General features: G+C 37.3%; 2 protein-coding genes and 1 long non-coding RNA gene across 5 annotated transcripts; 1 reads left to right on the top strand and 2 right to left on the bottom strand.

Moving 5' to 3' along the window:
- Positions 1-1,600: 1,600 nt before the first annotated feature.
- On the bottom strand, positions 1,601-8,595 carry LOC113670977 (zeta-crystallin). The gene is made up of 8 exons (XM_027187190.2): positions 7,063-8,595; positions 6,503-6,655; positions 5,802-5,965; positions 5,150-5,201; positions 4,321-4,470; positions 4,061-4,162; positions 3,454-3,549; positions 1,601-2,923 (listed from the first exon to the last, which is right to left on the bottom strand). The coding sequence occupies exons 1-8, from the start codon at positions 7,150-7,152 to the stop codon at positions 2,762-2,764; spliced, it is 969 nt and encodes a 322-aa protein (XP_027042991.2). The 5' UTR covers positions 7,153-8,595; the 3' UTR covers positions 1,601-2,761.
- On the top strand, positions 8,428-9,796 carry LOC113670978 (uncharacterized). The gene is made up of 2 exons (XR_003446203.2): positions 8,428-8,612; positions 8,896-9,796. It is a non-coding gene; the product is annotated as an uncharacterized LOC113670978 (long non-coding RNA).
- LOC113670976 (uncharacterized) lies at positions 9,615-19,897 on the bottom strand. 3 transcript variants are annotated; one of them, XM_089204337.1, is made up of 14 exons: positions 16,846-19,897; positions 15,672-16,166; positions 14,866-15,146; positions 14,660-14,770; positions 14,032-14,145; positions 13,528-13,641; positions 13,279-13,392; positions 12,510-12,623; positions 11,761-11,874; positions 11,296-11,409; positions 10,962-11,075; positions 10,293-10,412; positions 10,050-10,092; positions 9,615-9,725 (listed from the first exon to the last, which is right to left on the bottom strand). In XM_089204337.1, the coding sequence occupies exons 1-13, from the start codon at positions 17,124-17,126 to the stop codon at positions 10,067-10,069; spliced, it is 2,112 nt and encodes a 703-aa protein (XP_089060463.1). In that variant the 5' UTR covers positions 17,127-19,897; the 3' UTR covers positions 9,615-9,725; positions 10,050-10,066. The 3 variants fall into 3 exon arrangements, with proteins under 3 accessions (XP_089060463.1, XP_089060464.1, XP_089060465.1); XM_089204338.1 differs by lacking the exon at positions 14,660-14,770; XM_089204339.1 differs by lacking the exons at positions 12,510-12,623; positions 14,660-14,770.
- Positions 19,898-20,422: the final 525 nt, after the last annotated feature.

Consider the following 20,422-nt stretch of genomic DNA (forward strand, 5'->3'; position numbering starts at 1 on the left):
GAAAAATCACACTGTCCTGTCAAGGGGCCTGAAGGCTTTTGTCTTAGAAGTCTTGGGTAAAAGTAACATCCATACAGATCTAGTCAAGTGACTGAAGTTACCCCCAGAATTTCATCAGGCTTCCCTGACAATTTGCCAGCACTCATTCATACTCCTGAGGAGAGAGGTACCGGTACTATGAGAGCAAAGTGTTTTGGCTGAGAAAACAGCATGTTGACCTCACCCAGTCTCAAACCCAGACCTCTTAACCTGGAGTCCAAGGCACTAACCAAATAGCCACCACATCTCCCTGAGAAGTATTGGGTGCCCAGCTCTGAAAGCTGTCCTAAAGGTGAGATTATACAAGTCACCAAGACACAAAAGTTTGTCTCCCATGCTTCGCCAGAGAACAGCCCTGTGCATGTCATGATATAGCACAACATTACTTTCTGTATGTTAATGCAAAAGGGAGATACACCTATGCACCCTTAATACACAGCCAACTCAATACCATCAGCCCAACTGACACTCACTAGCATATCCACTCGCTCAAAAATTTAAGCATAACGCTTTTAAAGGTCACCTCTAGAAACATTTTTCGTTATGCTTAATGTAATAATTCAAAATAATGGATTTAAGAGCGTAATAAAAAGAAGTCTACGATCTCAGAACAATTTATCTAAAATTTAGATGCCGGAAACACACTTTGTTGCGTATTTGTGGACGTAGAAAAAAAAATTAACCACCTCAACATTTACTTACGTGGCAAACATCTATTGTAATGCATACACTGCAACTGAGGATGTTGTAGGCCTAACATACCAACTTACGCACAATAGTGTAACAAACATAGATGACGAATTACACCGTTCACAAACTCTTACATATGACATTAATCTAGATCTGGTCAAAGTTGTAAGAAGGGTCGACAATAAACATGAAGCTCTCCGGTCGGACCACGCGCCCTCAGAACGTGTTGAATACAAATACTCCTTGAAACAGGAGTATCAGAACTGGTGTAGTTAAATCTAGCTTTAAGCCTTCAGGCCCCCGAAAGAAGAGGCTCGAATTGCTTTCATTTCCTTCAGTACTGTTGCAGAAATCCTTTTGTTTGGTTACGAAGGTCGCTGGCCGGGCTGCGAAGTCTCTCTTACAGTACTGGTCATTGTCTTCCAGCTTGGTCAAAACTAACACGGCTGCAACTTCCAGCTACCGCAATTGATATCTTAGATACATGCAACAAAATGCAAACAACTAAGTATACTCGCCTTTATGTTTCTTTTGTAACTCTTGGGTTTGTTTTTTTTTTCTTTGCCTTCTTCTCATAGAGTGTGTGACTCGACCAACTGTGAAATGATTCTTGAACCCAGTTCTTTGCTTTCTGCGTTGAGCCCAGGCACTTAAACGCGGTGTTCAGACGTCGGGCATGCGCAAGCAATCAAGTCTGACCGTCTGCGAACCAATTTCCCGCGCAAATTTTAGGAAGGAGACACCTGAGAGACAACCGCTGTCGCGCAAAATGTCGTAATCAAAATGGACAGATAATAGAAATCTTAAAATAAAACAAAGTAAGGGGAAAAGAAAATCCAAGCTTTATCAAACAAATAGCTTATATAGTTACTAGTGTCCTGTAAATTTATCATTTTCAGTTTCACAGATTTACAATGACTTATAATTACTAAAACAGACAGTTGTTTACAACTCCTGCATTAAAACGACTTGGTTCTTATAGCCAGAAAGCATGCCACCCAACCAATACAACATTCATAGATGCACAGATTCTTGACCAATGTGTTTGCCATCTCTCAATTGACTAGGATTAGGTTTGTTTCTGAATTGAATAAGACAGCTACATACATGTATAAATAGCAGAGGGAGTCATAACAAAATTATAATTGTATCACAATATCCTGAAAAATTACAAACCTATTTCCAACCTTTTTCTTGGAATTTATTTTCATTGTCTATGCTGCTATAGTTCTATACTTATTATCCCATACATAACACTCTTTTAATCAAATTTATCATGTGTCACATGGAGCTTGAAGAAAATATTTTAATTTATCAACTGTTGTTCACAAATTTAGTGCAATCTCTAAGCCTCTCTCACTTCACACATTTGTGTCCATACAATAGACGATTATTGGATGAGGTTGAGCAGGCTATCATAAATTATCAATGCCGAGGTCTGAGTTTTCTGCCAAAGGCGAAAGCTTCGTGAGGCTGATTACACAGTAAAATACAAGGTTTGATAATTCAAGACATCGTGCAAAAACCAAATTCAATAATTGTCTTATTATACATTAATAGTGGCTTGTACAATGTTGTTTGTTAAAATATGTTCATAGGACTAGCTCTCCTATTTTACCATTCGTGGTATCTCTACGAGCTTCTGAGCTTGATTCAACTAGTATCAATATTCAAGCAATTCACTGAACTAAGAAACCATGCCTTGAACTTACCACCTAAAACACCTGTGCACAACTCATTTTTTAATTCACTATGCCTTATCAGACAACAGAACAGTCAAAGTTACCCCCATCTGTTCCACTAAATCATCACTATCCTTACTACTCAATTTAAATGTGACCTCTTTTCCATACCATTTTCGAATACCCACTAGCTCACTTCACATAACCCACCACATAGAAAAAAAAAATACTCATACTCCATTAACAATTTGAAACTTTGAATCCCAACCCTCAAAAAATGGGCTTTTGCAACCTGTCATCAGTGGGGGACCATCCACAGTTAGAAATGAGGCCACACACCACATATTTGATTATGTAAGTAAGACTAGTTTTCCCCTGGCTCCTTTGCTCTCTATAATATCTCTATGTGCCTCTGATGCTTGGTGTAATGAGTATTCGTGTCCAACTACTGGACTAAGAAACCCTGCCTTGAGCCCTGCTGCTATTACTGCTGTTATTTCTTGTTTCTCCTCCTAAAGAAGGCAAAAGTGTAAAAACAAAAAGAATAAATAAAAAAATTAACAAATACAATTTATACCTTTGACTTGATTTGGAATATGGGAGACTCCAGCACCTCATTCAGGAGAGTGGGGGGGGGTGGTGGTACAACTCCTAAGGACATCACACAACTGTAACTGGGCAAAGCTCTGCCAGGATGTACTACTTGGGTCAACCCACCTCTCGCTGACATGCTCAGCCAGCCAGTTTGGAGGGTGAGGGAAATGTGAGGCAAGCGAGAGAAAAAAACAAGGGGAGCCTGAGTAGGGCAGACTCTTTCCATTGTGACTCTTCCTCAGAACCCTTCCAATTTTTTTCGCCCATTTGTGTCCAACTACTGTAAAACCAGCATAGTCTGAACTTTCTCTGGCTCACAATCACTTAGCTTGACCTGCAACACTTTTTAAGAGGTAAATGTGTGCATGCATAATTTTCATGTATTATTTCAGAAAATTGAAGCAAATTGTAGGTTAGCATTAAAATAGCTCTTTGATGTATTTCTTACCTCACCAGCTTTACCTAACATAACACCAACAATACTGGATTCCTTAGCCATGGTTTCTCTTGGATTTATTTCAATTGTACCCCTGTTGCCAACAACCTGAAAGGTTCACACCAAGACTGATTTTAGGCCTTAATTTTCATCTTTTCCTAAGCTGGGAGACCATAACAGCAATTATAAATTGAAGAAACAAACATTTTGTTCTTGCACAATTTCAAAATAAAAAAGAGTGACTAACTAATTAGCTGGCTGTAAACCTGACTGACTGGTAGATGCATGAATGGATAGACAGATTTGCTGACCTGCGGTCTGCCTGACTGTCAGGCTGACTGACTGACAATCTGACTGATTGATTGATTATTTGATTGATTAACTTATTGATCAATCAATCCATTGATGAGTTGATTGATCAACTGGTTGACTGGGCAACTGATTGACAAAGGGTTTCAAAGAGCCATAGATTGATTGATTAACTGACTGGCAGGTAAATTGATTTGCCTTTAATTGACAAATTGTTTCATATATTGATTGACAAATTTTTTCTGATACTGATTAACTTGGAAACAACTAAGCACAGATGGTTTCATTGTCACAAGCAGTGCTGACATACCCCTATGCGGCCTTTGTTGGCAACAAGTTGAAGATCTTTGGCCAAACTGACATTTGCCAGCATTTCAACAATAACATCTGCACCATGTCCACCAGTTGCATCCTGTTGAAAATTTCATTAAATATTTTATGAAAATCAAATTTGAATTTAGGATGAGTAACTTTATTGATTTATTTGTTGAACAGTACATGAGATACACACAGTAAAGTTTCTCAAAAGCTACAGTCTAACACAATTGATCAAAAGTTGAACTTTGATACCAGAATCCTCTGAACATATCCATCTTCTCTGTGATTGAACACTTCTGAGGCCCCTGCCTGTTTCACTGCCTCTTCCCCCTCTGTCGTCCCTGCTGTTCCTAACACCCTTAATCCATATGCCTTGGCTAGCTGCACAGCAGCTATGCCAACCTAGAGCCATTCAACATGAGACAAAGGTTGCTACATCAGAGGGCTACAGGGCCATCAGCAAAAGCTGTCATGTGTCGACCTCTTTAAATAAAGTCTCAGTCAAATAAAGTTCATTTGCATAAATATCTAATAAGGAAAAAATTTATTTGCTGGGTAGCAGTCACAATCCCTCAAAATAGTAGCAGTTGGATCACTACTAACAAAGGTTTCTTAAGTTTATTTTCAGTATAACCAAATCTTACTGGTGTAGGAAGTTATTTGCTGCAAGGTTATTAATACAATACTCAAAAAAGCCTTGTTTCATGGAGAACACCAGTCAGAAAAATAAACCACAAATCACAACATTAAATGTAATTTTTTGTTGCTTTGTGGTACTGATGTTTGCTTGTGTGTCCTACACTAATTATGATTGATCAATATACAACTGACTTTTCAGAATTAAATCAATTAAATGTTCAAGATTTTCTGATTTTCAAGGTAGGTACATGTAGCTTAGGGATAAATAATAAAATAATCTGACGGATGTATTTTTCAAGAGAAGAATAGACTTAGAGTGATCAACACAGAAATCAACATACAAAAGAGCACAATAACAAAAACATTTTCATCACTAATCTTATTATAAACTTGATAGTTCTCATATTTTTTCTACGTTCAAAAACATTTCTGATGTACATACCCCTCCACTTGCTCCATGGACTAAGACTGTCTCTCCTGCCTTCGCATGTAATCTGCAAAAAAGTGAGATAGACTTAGGTATTACAATAATTTAAATTGCTTGAGCATACAATCATATACATTTGTTTTCTGTTTAATAATATTGATCATCACAGAGCATAATACATTGTCCCAAAAAAAGACCAGTATGTGAATTTTGTGTGTCTCATTCTTTCCCTTGGGCTGGTTATTTACCAAAAGTCTAAACCAAACCATGGCTTTATGCAATCAGTGGGCCTCACAATCTCTCTTTAAGAGGGTTGACTTAATTAAATAAATATGCTTACACAGTTAGCTTTTGGCCCTCTTGACACTGTTCACAAAAAAATTTGTTCCCTGCGAGATAAAAGGTTGGGCTAAATAGAGGATTGTTTAGGATGTGTTTGGTAAACATCAGTTAACTTTGTTTATTATAATTATTCTCTAGGTTTGGGAGTGTTTAAAATAATTTATTAGCACTATGGCTGCTTTTCAATATTGTATCTCAATACCTGGTATCTATAGCTTTGCCTTCTATCCTTAACCACTACTGATTCTCATAATGATCTTATTAATTATGTCTATGGCAGCTTCCTTTTATTTTTCCAATATTTGTAATTTTGTAATTTACACACCTTTGTATTAATGCTCTGTAAGCTGTGTAATATGGCACATAAATAGCTGCTCCCTGACTGAAGGAAATATTCTCTGGCAAAAGATGAACATTGCTACTGTTACACAAGGCAAACTCTGCATATGTCCCTGTTATGCTGCCACAGACGTAAACACGGTCTCCTTCCTGGTGAAACAATTAGTATGAAATATCAGAAATTCAATTCCGTACACCTGATAGAGGTCTTCATTTTGCAGTCAAAATAATAATCATAAAACTAAACAAGACAAACTAATCAAGCTTGGAGCAAAAATAATAATATCTTTCTTTTCTGAAATGGGTTATGGTACTGGTTCACAGAAGTTTCCTATTGCTCATGATTTCCTTGTTCTACTTGAAAGAAAACAATAGAAACAAAAAACTTCTTAAAATTTATGGTAGTAATACCACATTGTCTAGACTTAATCATAAGATATACTCTCACCTCATCACTTTCATACATCAAAACAAAATTAATTTAAAAAATCAGTACCAAACACAAAATAAATTATACTATTTAAGCCTTTTTTAATCTAGTAATTTTTACAACAGATCAGTTTCAGTAAGAGTCATCAGTAACATACTTCAAGTTTGAGTCACCATACATAAAATTAATACAAAAGCCGAAAAAAGGTAAGTAAATAAATAAAGTACTTTGGCCACTATGAATAACTAAAAACTCACTTTGACTTGGGTTACATCTGCTCCTACACTGTGTACCACACCAGCACCATCAGAACCCGGGGTGTAAGGCAGATCTGGCTTCCTGGCGTAAGTTCCACTTCTTATGTAAGTGTCTACAGGATTGATCCCAATTGCCTTAATTTTAACAAGGACCTACAAGAGGTGCAAAGGAATTTTACGTGAAGCGTGATTACAAAGGCAAAGATTCAAATGTCACGTGTGAATTTTACAGAAAGGCGAGTGTGATTCGTGATTTGTGTGTGAGGCGTGTTTTACCTCCTGAAATATACGTGACCCATGAAAACCTCAAGATTTCCCTAAAATATTGCGCATAAGAAGACAGATTTGAAGTTTTCCCTTTCTATATGTGACGAGAGAATTATTTTTCTAAAACGATCAATAATTAAACCGCACACAGCACCCACGCCTCCGAAAGCAGGAGAATGAATAGAGAACGGGTGTAGGGCCTGGAGAAGCACACCCATAAACAACTATTTTCTTTAAGTTATGTAGATCAGAAAAGAATCATAAAAAAAGGAGAATACTATTTGAACGTTTACCTGCCCATTTGAAACACTTGGAACCTTCACATCCGACATGAACTTCAGTACTTCGGGTCCTCCAAAGGATAGTACGCGAATCGCTTTCATTGCAGATAAAATTCCACTTAATCTCCTTTGATTCTATTTTATCTGAATTTTGTAAAAAACGAGTGCTAAAGATTGAAATGTTCCAAATTTGTAAAAACCGAAACAGCCAGGCAACTCATGGGTCGAAGCGCCACCGATAAACAGACTGGTAACTAGAGCGTAGTCCATACCCGAGTTTCCGAAAGCGGGCTGAACCTCGCTCTCAAGGTTCTTAGCTGTGCGTACATCCAGCTTTTGGAATCGAGCCTGTAGAACTACAATACAATACGATACAATAAGAGTTTATTGTGAAAATACACTTAGCTACAATAATGGTGTGCTTTCACAGACGGAACCGAAATCGGGGTCTGTAAAAGCACGCCAGCTAATTAAGGTATTCCACAAACACAATAAAGTTAAGAGTTAAAAAAAAAAAACTAGATATGGAATATTCTATAATTTAAAATTGTAACAATAAAATCTTAATAAGTATATCTTATATCTAAATAAATACTAAATTCAGCCTACCAGAAAGGATTGATCGCTATTGTTCTCTAGCTCCTTCTGTAAGGCCAAGGTATGGTGTATAAGGCTTTGGTAAGTGAATAGGAAATAGCGTGAACGCAAGTCCATTTCGTGTAATATTTCCTATTCTCATTACCTTTGCCTGAATTTTCCTCAGGTTATCTAATCACACCGCGATGTATAACAGATCTAAGGAAAAATTCGTTATTTATTGGTAGTGGAGGGGGGAGGGGGGCGGGATGGGTAGAGGATTTTTGGGGCGATCATACGGTTCTTTTGGGGGGACAGAAGAGGGATCTGTCGTCGCTAACAGATTGTAAAGGGACTGTACTATTAACCGCCAATGGAGGGGGGGGGGAATTAAAAATATTACAGAGCCTTATGAGGGGGTCAAGTAAATCTTTTCATAACACAACAAAATCCCCCAAATTAAGTAGAAACATTGAAAAAAAAAATGCGTCGAAACATTTACTATATTGGTTACGCCATACATTTTTCTTTCGTCGTTACCAAATGTTTGGGTCGGTGTAGGTGCAAAGTTGGATATGTGTTGTTCAACTGTCGACCGACAGACTGCAAGCTCATTAAAAATTCTTAGTTGGCTTGCCGCTCACTTTACGGCCTAAAGCATTGGAGTAATTTCTTTTCAAGAAAACTCACTTGGACTGTATCCTTGACGTTCAAATAAGGCTTTTTAACAGCCACTTTTCTTAATTATGTTATGCAAACAAGTCCTTCAATTAATTATTATTCAATTTGGCGATCAAGTGTGTCGTCGAAAACAAAGGATCTATCGCAGGTTTGTTTAAGTCTTGTTTACATGTTACCCTCAGTCGTGGTCGAAGCCGACGTACACTGAATACAACTCGGTCCTGATCATCGGTTGATTGTAAATCCTACGAAGTTTGACCAATTCTTCAGCGGAAATCACGCGAGTAAATTTTCTGTAAAAGAAGGTAAGTTACATACTTTATCGCAGACGCGTATTTCAAGTAGTATTAAACAACAGTTTATTCACAAAGGCTTAAACTGCCTTAGGTGGAGGGACAGAATCACAATATTCACTTGAGTACACTTGATTCAGACGCCAATATTCCATAACAACTACAAAATTAACTCTCCAACTTTGTTCATCACTCTCTCACCGACTAACACATTTAAGTTCTCACATCAACTAGATGAAAATTATTGAACCTTAACCCTGGCACGTTCACAAAAATGATAATTTGTTTTTTCTAGGAGGCTGTCTGTAAAGCATCAGTAACGAGTTTGTCTCCCTCGCAACCCCGAAAGCTTCCTTCGAGGCCTTCATCTAGAGAGTCAAGCCCCATGAGTAGCCCAAGAATAGGTAAAAGAAACAGCCTGCGGGGCAGCTCATCTCAAATACCAGTGAGGAAAGATTCTGGAACACCGACGAACAAAGCGAAGCCTGCGCCTTTGCTTAGAACCAGATCGCGTGATTTTATGGACGCTGTAAAGAAATTCGAAGGCGGAAAGCTTCCTGAGAAACTTATGAAAACTGTCGACGAGGAAAGGAAAGCTATCGGTGATCATTTAGCACAATGCGAAAATGATTTGAGAGAAATAAGAGAGTTCGTGGCTCGTACACAAGAAGACTTTCAAAAGATCCGTAGTCAGACGAGGAAATTGAAGAATGAAGTTAATGAGCTCCGTGACTTCAATAAAATGGCGTTAAAGCGGAGCTGATCAAAGGATCCTTGCATGGGAAAATTTGAGAATTGGAAATCAACGAGTTGAATGTTATTACCACTCTGGGGACCGACCACGAGTTTCCAAGCGAAAAGGGGGAGACTGAAGTAGTGTCAGGCAAACGTATAACTAAGTATTTATACAAATGTTTTTCATTTTTAACGGGCCACAAAAATATTCTCAAAGGCAGCTATAAAAGAATGGGATCAGGGGACGGATTATACCAAAGAGAGCACAACTAGTAAATGTCAAGTTAAACACTGTTTTATTGTGTATTCAATTACATGTTTCATACTTAAGATTTCAATTGGACAATTTTCTTGTTTCTTCAATCCTTGGAAGAACTGACGAGTAACACACTGAAAAAGTATATAAAGGAGAATGTTCATAAATTGCATAATTATAATAAACAACTTTTAAGTTTCTTGTAGTTTTACGTTTCTTTCTGGAGTTTGGGAGTTCATAACTTAAAACCAGTGGTTCGAGCCAATGTACCTGTTAAACGATCTTTTCAGACACGAGTTGGATTGTTGATATTTTCAAATATACAAAATAGATTTTGTTTTTTAAAGAAGAATAACATAATTTGTTAAGATTATAGATTTTTGCAGAGAAGATATATTATTCATCATGTACCGACTAACAGAAAAGTTTCTTTCGTATAATTTAAAATTGTATTTTACCTTCGATAGTATTCAGATTAGTCCTCGCATTGATCGGTGGGTGCTGAAAAAGACAAGTTTAAGGTCATGTTTTACCCGCTGGACATCTCTTATTTGAAATGAGATATACACCAGAGTGGATTTATACAATTTTGAAAGAAAAAATATGAAAATATGCTATGAAGGACATGCCAAGTGATAACGCTTTAATATGCGTTATGGATCTTACAAAATGAAAGAAGAAGGAAGGGGCGAGGTGTATACCTGCCAAGATGTCGCAACGAGTACCACGGAATTTTAGCGTACAATTACAGCGATAACTTCCTGGAAGATTTACGCAGGTCGCTCCATTCTTGCATGGATTATTATTGCATTCGTTTATATCTGCAATGGAAGTAAAAAGGCATCATTGTCGCAAAGAGAAAATTTTTAATTAATTGAGCTACCTGTTTCGCGTCTTTTTCCTGTATATTTTGATTTGCAATTGGAGCGATAACTTGGAACTTTCATTGATCTAAAACATATTTACTTGTTCGCTTTTACCCTTAGAGTCAAGCAACAAGGGAAATTCTCGGTCGAGCTGCCGCTGGTGTGATAAGGAGTAATTTTCTGCTTTCCTGCGTTGGTAAGAAGGCAAGACACAACAGTGCAAGATTTGTCGGAGTGAAATTTTCAAAGTCTACGGGCTATTACTTTTTTTGCCATACTACGGATAACGGTAAATCCCATTGAGACCCTCTAGTAACATGAATGACTACGATTTTTTCACGAGGGATGTCTTAAAATGTATGATAAAATATCTTTCAACGGCGGTTGTGTGGTCTAAAATAGAAACGAAAATTAAAGGGGCGAATAGACACATCGAAGATACTTATTTTAACCTTGAAATACAGTACTTATTGAAATATGGTAACAATTCTTGCAACTGTTTACCTGTTTCACAGTGCTTTCCAATGTATCCAGATTTACAATTACAGCGATATGTTCCTGAGAGGTTGATACAGGCAGCTCCATTTTTGCATGGCTTATTTGCACATTCGTTTATATCTGTTTCAATTAGAAGATAGCAGTTATTTTTAAAAGAGAATGAAAGAAATGAAGATTAAGAAAAGAAGACCTATTTATTCCGGAATTTAAATTTGATGCGTTTTGTCTGTAATATCAAAAAACCTGGTGAAGGCACGTTCTTTTTTGTGACTACCGCTGGCACTTTCAGTAATATGCTGAATATCTTAATCCAATGTAATTTTTTAGGAAAAAGAGTTACCTGTTTCACAGTTACTCCCCGTAAATCCAGATTTACAATTACAGTGGTAACTTCCTGGGAGGTTGACACAGACAGCTCTGTTCTTGCATGGGGTATTAGCGCATTCGTCGACATCTATGAAGAACATGCGAGGGAAAACATGCATTTGGTTTGCCTCTAATACTTCCATGGGTATGGAGAATAATACTTATGAATTTTTATATCAAATATATAAAGGAGCTTAAGCATACCCCTGAGCTAAGTTCTAATTCCATTTAAAATAAGTATGGGTCCATTATGGTTTTGGGTGTAACAAGCGTTGTTCCTCAAAGGTATTTTAAAATCATATACGGTTTTTGTCCAGTCAAATAGAAAACTGAAACAAGATAAGAAATGTCAGGTAGACATATTCAAGAGTTATCTTTTAAACTTTTGAAAAGCAGTTTTCATTATCGAAAGAGGGCAACATTCCTTGTATAGGTATACCTGTTTCGCAGTTCTTTCCAGTGTATCCAGGTGTACAATCACAGCGATAGGTTCCAGGGAGGTTGACACAGGCGGCTCTATTTTTGCACGGTTTGTTTTGGCACTCGTTTATATCTGGGGAAAATGTTACCATTGCTTCAGATGATTTAGTATGATTTCTAATCATAAAAAAGTTTTCTATCATGGAAAAGACGATTTTTTTTATAGAAATACCGGAGGCATCTTTTTATGGGAAGAACGGGCATAAAATTGACCATTTTCCCGAATTGTATTCCATTGTTTTTTTTTCGTAAAGGTAATTTGTTTTGTGTTCTATAGCAGCTGAAATACGCGAATAAGCAAAGTAGGTATTTATCATGTATTATTCGCTCTGACAAAGGGCTAACGCTCTAAGGAGAAGTAAGGAGAAAATACGATACAAGGTTTGTTTCACCATTTATTCCTAAAGAGTACATAAGCTTAGGTTTTTACTCGTCTTTAGGTATTTACAGAAGGATAAGCTTGTAATGAACTCTGAAAGTATTTTCGCTGTTACATGTGGTAGCGCTAATAGGCAATGTTCCAATTCGCGTATCTGATATTCTCCCACGCTCATCTTTAGGTACATATTATTTATAATTCTAGCAATTCCACTTTGATTTTTGTTAGAATCTCATATATGGAATGAATAAATTATGCAAATGATGGTAGTTAGGGTTCCTTCTTTGTTATATTAAATGGTTAAAAATGTTTCAAAAGCAGTCTCAAACCTGATTCGCAGTGTTTCCCAGAGTATCCAGATTTACAATCGCAGCGATAACTTCCTTTAAGGTTGACACAGGCAGCTCCGTTATTACATGGATTTTTGTTGCACTCGTTTACATCTGTGAGAGACACCAGACGAAAAAGTTGGTTGAAAGCGAAGGTAAGCGATGCTCGCGTAGATATGGTGAAATTATCTCAAGCTTAGATTGAGAGAGGAAGCTTAATTTGTGCACGCAATTTGAATACTCGTAGATACATGTAAAATTTACAACTATCAGAATATATTGTTCAACCTTAGTTTCTTTTACTAGATGTGATTTCTGAGCGATGATTGCAAAGCTAGGTCTAAACTTCTCTTAAGTGGAACAAAGGTTTGGGAAGGACAGAGAATGCATTTACAGAATAAGCATACATAGATCGTCTTGTTTCAGTATCAATGAAGTGCTTATTTTATCCATAGCATGGATTATTTGTACAATCGCTTACATCTGCTTGAAAAATCAAAGTCAAAATCATTTCAGAACAAAAAGATTGAAGACTGGAACGTTCACGGGTGCGTATGGTCTGGGATCAAAAGCTGATCCATGGAGAAAACAACTCTTTTCTTCAATGAATTTTTACTGTTTTAGCACTAAGTAGTCGTGTGTGATTTTGTGTTATTTATAACCGCGTGCAGTTTTAAAAATAACCTGAATGTCTTTTACAAGAGCTCCGTCTTTCTTTGAGAAAGGATTTAAAGCGTGTGTTTCAAGTCTTTGAATATTTTATTTTTACCCGTTTCACATTTCTTTCCCGTAAATCCAGATTTACAGTGACAGCGATAACTTCCTGGGAGGTTAACACAAGCAGCTCCGTTCTTGCATGGGGTAGTAGCACATTCATTCACATCTATGAAGTAAAGAAAATGCATACCAATCTTAATTTCACATCTAATGCCCTATAAAACTGGAGAAACACTTTTTTTTTTGGTGGTCTTCACTAAGAATCCTTTTTCTGTCTTAAATCAGATTCACAGCATCACACCTGTTTCACAGTTCTTTCCGGTATATCCAGCTTTACAGTCACAGCGGTAATTTCCTTTGAGATTGACACAGTTCGCTCTGTTCTTGCATGGATTGTTCGTACATTCGTTTATGTCTGTAAAAATAATACATTTGCTTCAAAATTATTTTTTAGACTATTCGAAATATTACACCATGGAAATATAATTTAAAAAAAAAAGAAATATTAAGTAAGTCTTCGTCAAAAGTTCGACAAATAGTTTTCCACTTTTGTTTCCAATTCTGTGATGGAGCGAGCTCGCGAGTAAAGAATTGCAGTTGGAGGAAAGTGATGGGGAGGAGGATACGCATTTGACTAATTTTGTTATAATTATCGTACGGTACAATATTTTCTAGCCCTGGTGAGTGATGCTTGACGAGCGAAGCCAAAAATTCCTTTATAAATGGATAACAAATTTGAAAAGGAAAGAAAAAGTCATATGCAATTTGCATAATAAGATTGAAGGAAATTAATAGAGTATCTCACCAATTTGACAATTCTTTCCGATATAGCCAAATTTACAATCGCAGCGATAACTTCCTTTAAGGTTGACACAGGCAGCTCTGTTCTTGCATGGGTTATTCACACACTCGTTTACATCTGCCGATTGAAGTAAACGCTTTGTCAAGGCACTAATTAAACGCACGATTGGTTTACTAGTACAAAAGTGGACAGGAATTTCAATGGCAGAGGATTTGTGAAAGAATTTAATGAACGATCTTCAGTGTTAACAGCAATTATTTTAAAAGCTAGTTTAAAAGGTGGTGGTGTAGTCTGATCGTACGGGTGAGAGTAGTTCTGAACAAAAACGTTGTAGTGATAGTGACTGAAGTTTAAAACCCTAAGCGGAGGTCGTCACTAGAGTCAAGCGGAGTCGAACCACATTTTGGGGATTTTTCTGTTATGCATCTATGTTGTTGGCCTTTTTAAATAGTCTAGCGTTAAGGAGTAACTCCGAGTGATGTGATTACACATCCCTCCCATCACGGATCCATAAAAATGTATACTTTGCTCAACAAAACATTGGAAATTTATCCAAGATAATTTAGGCTTTGATACGCTACGCCCTTTGATTTGAAATTCAGTCACTTATGATCTATGATACTGCAAATACCGTTTTCGCAATTTTTTCCTCGATATCCTGATTTACATGTACACTTGTAACTTCCTGGTTGGTCGGAGCACACTGCACCTTTAAGACAAGGATTTTTAATTCTGCATTCATCTACAAAGTGGTATATAAATACAATTCAGTACAGAATCATTTCCTTGTAACTTGCTCTTTACGGAAATATTGAGAGATTAAGAATTGTCTCTCACCTATATTCATCCTACAGCATTTGAAAGACTCTATACAGAACAGTTTGTCACATCCTCCTTTGTAAATTCCGGCTAAATAGTATCCTCGTCTTTTGCATTGGCTGAGACCTCTTTTGTCAAACGAAATGCGGACATTCTCGGTGTAGCAGTCTTCATACCTGTCTGGGAAAGTGTTCGGCTTACAGCATTTACCCAACTCAATGTGATGCAACCAAGCACCGTCATTTCGGTAGAAGCCTCGTAGGAAGTAACCAAGTGGACAGACCGCCCACGTGTTTGTTCTAGTTAGAGGAGAATCATGTTAGAACTGAACTTTGTGTTTTAATATCGAATAGTCAACATTGTATGATACAAAGAAAGATGGTTTTCGTTTTGTCAGGAGCGTGGGAAAAAGATAAAATTCAGAGTCCTCAGGAGCTCAGTGGTAGAGTATCGGAGCGCGGAATCCGAAGGTCTGAGGTTCATTTCTTCATGGGGTCTCAGAATTTTTTCTTTGTCCCACGCTCGTGACAAGACGGAAAACATTTCTCTATTTCTTACCAAGCTTAAAACTTACCATATTTCCCATCCTATTGTTGGAGAGGCTCTTTCAAAATAAAAAATGAAACTAAACGATTGAATCACTGCGGGTTTTCAAATCGGCAAAAACGAGCATCCGAAATTGTACAAATTAGCTAAATTTCAGTTTTTTCCAAGTGTATCATTTTTTTATCGTAACCTCGAGGCGCACGCTGGTCATCGTAACAGACCACGCGATTCCTGCTAGTATTAATCTTTGGTAAACTTTAAAATTATGGTACGCTTACTTGTCAAGAACACTCCACCAATTGGCTTCTCTACATGTCGATTGGACGTTCTGGAATGGAGCAGGAGCTGAACAACACTTAGCTTCCTCCAATAAGTAGATTTGATCTCTTGAGCCCAAGTTAACATTTCTCCAAAGTCCAGTGATATATTGCTTAGAGTCGCACTGGGCCCAGCCTTTTCTATCAAAACTTTTCCACCAATTCGCAAATTTGCAGCCATTATACATCATGCAACACTGGAATTGGTCTATGCAGTGCAACTTATCGCAACCTTCCCTGTAAAAGCCCCTCAAGTAGTATTGGCTGTCGCATTTACTCCAGCCTTTGTTGTCGAATGATTTGCTGACGTCGTGAGTGTAACAGTGGAGATAGCTGTTTGGCAGGTTATTGGGTTTACAGCAACGACCTTCCTCAATGTTGTGAATGTTGTGGTTACTAGTGCGGTATAATCCCTGCAAGAAGTATCCTGTCGGACAAAATGCCCATTCATTATTCCTGAAAAAAATGAATGAGAACAAGTGGATATGAGGATATGAGGATGACTGATTTAGCAAAAAAGTCTTTACTTGACTCAAGAAGAAAGCGGTGAATCCAGAGAACTAAACATTACTAAAAGGAGTTCATTGGTAAAGCATAGACACCAAAATGCCGTACTTTCTTCACATTTACAATCTAAAAATTTTGAAGCTCTAATTATAGGACACGCGAAATATAAAGCAGTACGAGGTTGCAACATTTAACTTTGTTGTTGAAAGTTTTCCCGCGGGGAATAACTGAAGCGTTTTATTTAAAGAAGAAAAGCTAGTCACAGCTGGCATTATCAGATGAGCATTTTGAAAAACCTCACTAAACACTAGTCACGCATACTCGTTACGTTTTCGGGCGATGATATTCGCTCTTAACATAACTCCGCACAACCCTATACTATTGTAGAACAAATCTGTTTTCCCAATGGCAATGTATTGTTTTTGTCATTGTTTTCTCTATCTAAGAACTGAAGCATAATGTAGGATGGGGCTGTGCGGAAATTTTACCATAACTCGCCCAGGAGACAAGAATGCCTAAGAAGTGAAATACTTCTGGGTAACCCCTCGCTATTTTTCTACGACTGGCATAGTGTCGAGGGCAAGCCGACGAAATATGCTGTCTAAATTTTTTGCACTTATTCACAAACCTGTCCAACTGTCTCCACCAGTTTGCGTTTTGGCACGTTGAAGCCCGATTCTGGTTTGGTGCAGGAGCATTGCAGCAGTTTCCCTTATCCAGAAGATGAATAGGGTCGCTTGCACTCTTAGAGTTTCGATAAAAACCTGTCAGGTATTCAGTAGTTGATCCACACTTGGACCATCCTGCTCTGTCAAACGAGCCCTGCCAGTTTGCCCAACGGCACTGGCACCAACACACATTCACAAACAGTAGAATGACCAAAGAAATAAGTAAATAAATCTTCGTCATGGTTTCAGAGATGTCTCTCTCACTAACGTACCAGGCCAGGGCGTCGAAAGAACTACCAACCGCTTAAAAACTGCTTCCCTCTTTATACTCCAGGCAAAATCATGAAAACTTTCTACAGAAGCTCATTTTTTTAGCCACTAAAGTGAGATCTTTTCTTTGAATTTGAAGTAAAATCATGCAAACTATTCATGGTAGACAGGGTGCCAGTTCCAGAGCGATTTAAACTTTTTACACTCTGCTGTGGGTTACGTAACTCCTTGTTCAGGGCGTGGCAAGGAAAGATTGCACAATTTGCTTAATAGCCCATAGACAACAATAATTTTCTTTGTGTTTAAACCATGCACATTGGCATGTCATCTTCTCAAGTGAATTCCCAAAAGCATGTAATTTTCATTCATAAATCGTTACCTTTGAAGGCATCTTTTCTAGTGTCACTGTTCATATTTTTCTTTTCTCGTTTAGCATTCGAAATACAAATAAAATACCGAAAATTGACTATGCTAAATGAAATAAGTATCTATATCTTTGAAAGTCAAAGGAGCCTGTAAGGCTTTGCGTATTGTAAAATTTGAAGCTTGCCAAGTTACACCCTCAAGTCTCTATTCATACCAGTCATCACGAAACTCAAAATATTTGTTTAGCAAGTGTTAATGAGGACATAATAGACGACAATAATTTTCTTTAGATTTAAAACATGCACATTGACCTGTCATCTTCTCAAGTGAATACCCAAAAGCATGTAATTTTCCTTCCTAAATCGTTACCTTTGAAGGCATCTTTTCCAGTGTCACTGTTCATATTTTTCTTTCCTCGTTTAGCATTCGAAATACAAATAAAATACCGAAAATTGACTATGCTAAACAAAATAAGTGTCTATATCTTTGAAAGTCAGAGGAGCTTGTAAGGCTTTGTGTATCGTAAAACTGATTTGAAGCTTGCCAAGTTACAACCTCAAGTCTCTATACATACCAGTCATCATAAACTCAAAATATCTGTTTAGCAAGCGTTAATGAGGACATAAAAATTATGCTTGCAGTCTACCGTTTTAAAATCACACATTCATAGAAAAATTAATGTAGAAGGTAATTTTATGAAAGAAAGGTAAGACTGCGTAGTCTTCAATTATTCAGAAGAGGCATTCTTTTGACGAGGTACGGGATGTCTTTGCAACAATAGCAACAACAAAGAAAGATTCTCCTACAGTTTGATGAACTCTGTTTTCATCTGACAAGACTGACCACAAAATTGTTTCCCTTTACACGGTAATTTTTCTTAGTTTTTGGAAAGAAGGTAATTCAGAAGCAATAACTTTCGATCAAAAAGAAATAAATTTCCCCATGGGATGACTTGATATTAGCTGATAAGAATTTACTACGACAAATAATTCTCTGAAGATTATACATAATTGCGAAAAATCACGCAAAACGTTGGGATCGACTTCAGTCTGATTGGCTGTTGAGTATTTTTTTGGCCAAGATGACGAACATTTATTTGGAAAGTCTTTGGCAAAATGCACTGATAGTTAGTCGCTCTCCTGCTTAACCCTTTAACTCCCAGGAGAGATTAACATGAAACTTTTCCCTGTAATTTCCCTAACATTATCCAGCAAACAGAGGATGAGAACACTCAAATTTATCAGTTAGATCTTTGCTATTCTCATCTAACACCAAATTCTCATAACTGGTTGTAGATCCATCCACAAGTGCAACTGACCGAGTAAATAGGCTGCAAAATCTTAAATCCCCGAAGCGAAGACCTCTGAAAGTTCATTCATATCATTTGCCGACGCCAATAATGGTCAATTCTAAACTAGTTAAAACTCATTTTGCATACTGCAACTTCCACATCCGCTAATTCCAAATTATTAAGTTTGACCAAGGTAGGGTCCTTCTTCTTGTGTAATTCCAGGCTTTATTTCAGGTCAATTTATTTACGCGCGGTTCCTTTGCTCGATACATGAAAGATTTGCTTTAAGAAGACACCGGCTTTTTTCATAGATGAGTCTTGTTTAAATATTTGTAGTGTTTTCATTATGTGAATCAAAGTATACGGTATTAAAGCATCGTCGCGTGTCTCGGTGAGTTTCTTTTTAATATTATTAGCCTTTTTTTGGATTGATAGTAATTTCTACGCCAGAACTAAGGGTTAAAAATACTGGGATGTTAAATGATGAAACTTTTATCCGTAAACTGGGTCGGAATATACTATTAGCAAGGAAAACTTCCTAGAGAACGAAGCTGAGAAAAAACATATGCTTTTAACTTTAAATTCAGATTTCAAATTCGTGCATGAAATAAATTGCACTAGCGCTTCCTGTCAAACAGATGACTTAAAGTTAATGTCAAATAAAGAAATTAAAAATCGATATCCTGTCTCAAGCAGCGATGAACGCGGAAGAAGGGTGATCAGAGATATCAAGATGTCAACATGAAGTCACTTCCAGAAACAAATAGAACCCCGACTAGATTTTGCCGTAAGGCTTGCATTGCAGAGGGATTTTAGGAAATGGAAAAAACTCACTCTAAACCGCACACCAAAGTAATGCCTCCCACTATCTCGTGCGGACGTGAATGTCTTGTTACTAAAACTTTTACTGAAGTTGACGTTATTTTCTTATTAGCGAAGTAGGCTTATGAAGTGGTTTCAAAATTCGTAAAAATCGAGCTGTTGTCCTCTACGACATAATTTTTGGAAGTGTCTACGCTGACAAAAGATTTCCTTTTTGCCATCCTTGTCTTTAATTTAATTGCTAACTTCTATATTTCATAGGAAAGCGATTTTTTAAAAGGTTTTAGATGAAGATAAAAAAATGAATTTCAGCTCTTGTTTGAATTATTTCTGCGTAAAAGGATTGAAGCGATTCATGAGGAAGTGAATCACTGATTTATTGCCAATGTCTTTCAGTCATCGAGTACAAGCCATTTGCCCTTCTCATGCTCTGCGCCAGTGGTGATGATCCAGTTAAAAAAGATATCCTAAGGTCTATTTGATAGTGCGGTTAATGGACCAGATTTTCCTGTGATATCCACTGACGGAGATAAGAAGTCGTCAAGCTTGGAATGAATCTTTCTCCCCATTAAATATCCTCGCGTTCTTTTACTATATATGCGGACAAGCACACAACTTCTAAAAGCAGGTCTGCAATGCTTGTAAAAACACAATAGCGTCTACGTTACATTTGTAGCATTCCATTCAATTCTGTGAAGTTCACCAAAAAAAACATTTGCCTTTTCCCGTGTGTAGTCAAAAGGATTAATAACACCGCTCAAATATTATTGGTCGAAAATCGTATAAAG

Source organism: Pocillopora damicornis, chromosome 4, assembly GCF_964200805.1.
Source record: "Pocillopora damicornis chromosome 4, jaPocDami1.2, whole genome shotgun sequence".
NCBI classification, from domain to species: domain Eukaryota; kingdom Metazoa; phylum Cnidaria; class Anthozoa; order Scleractinia; family Pocilloporidae; genus Pocillopora; species Pocillopora damicornis.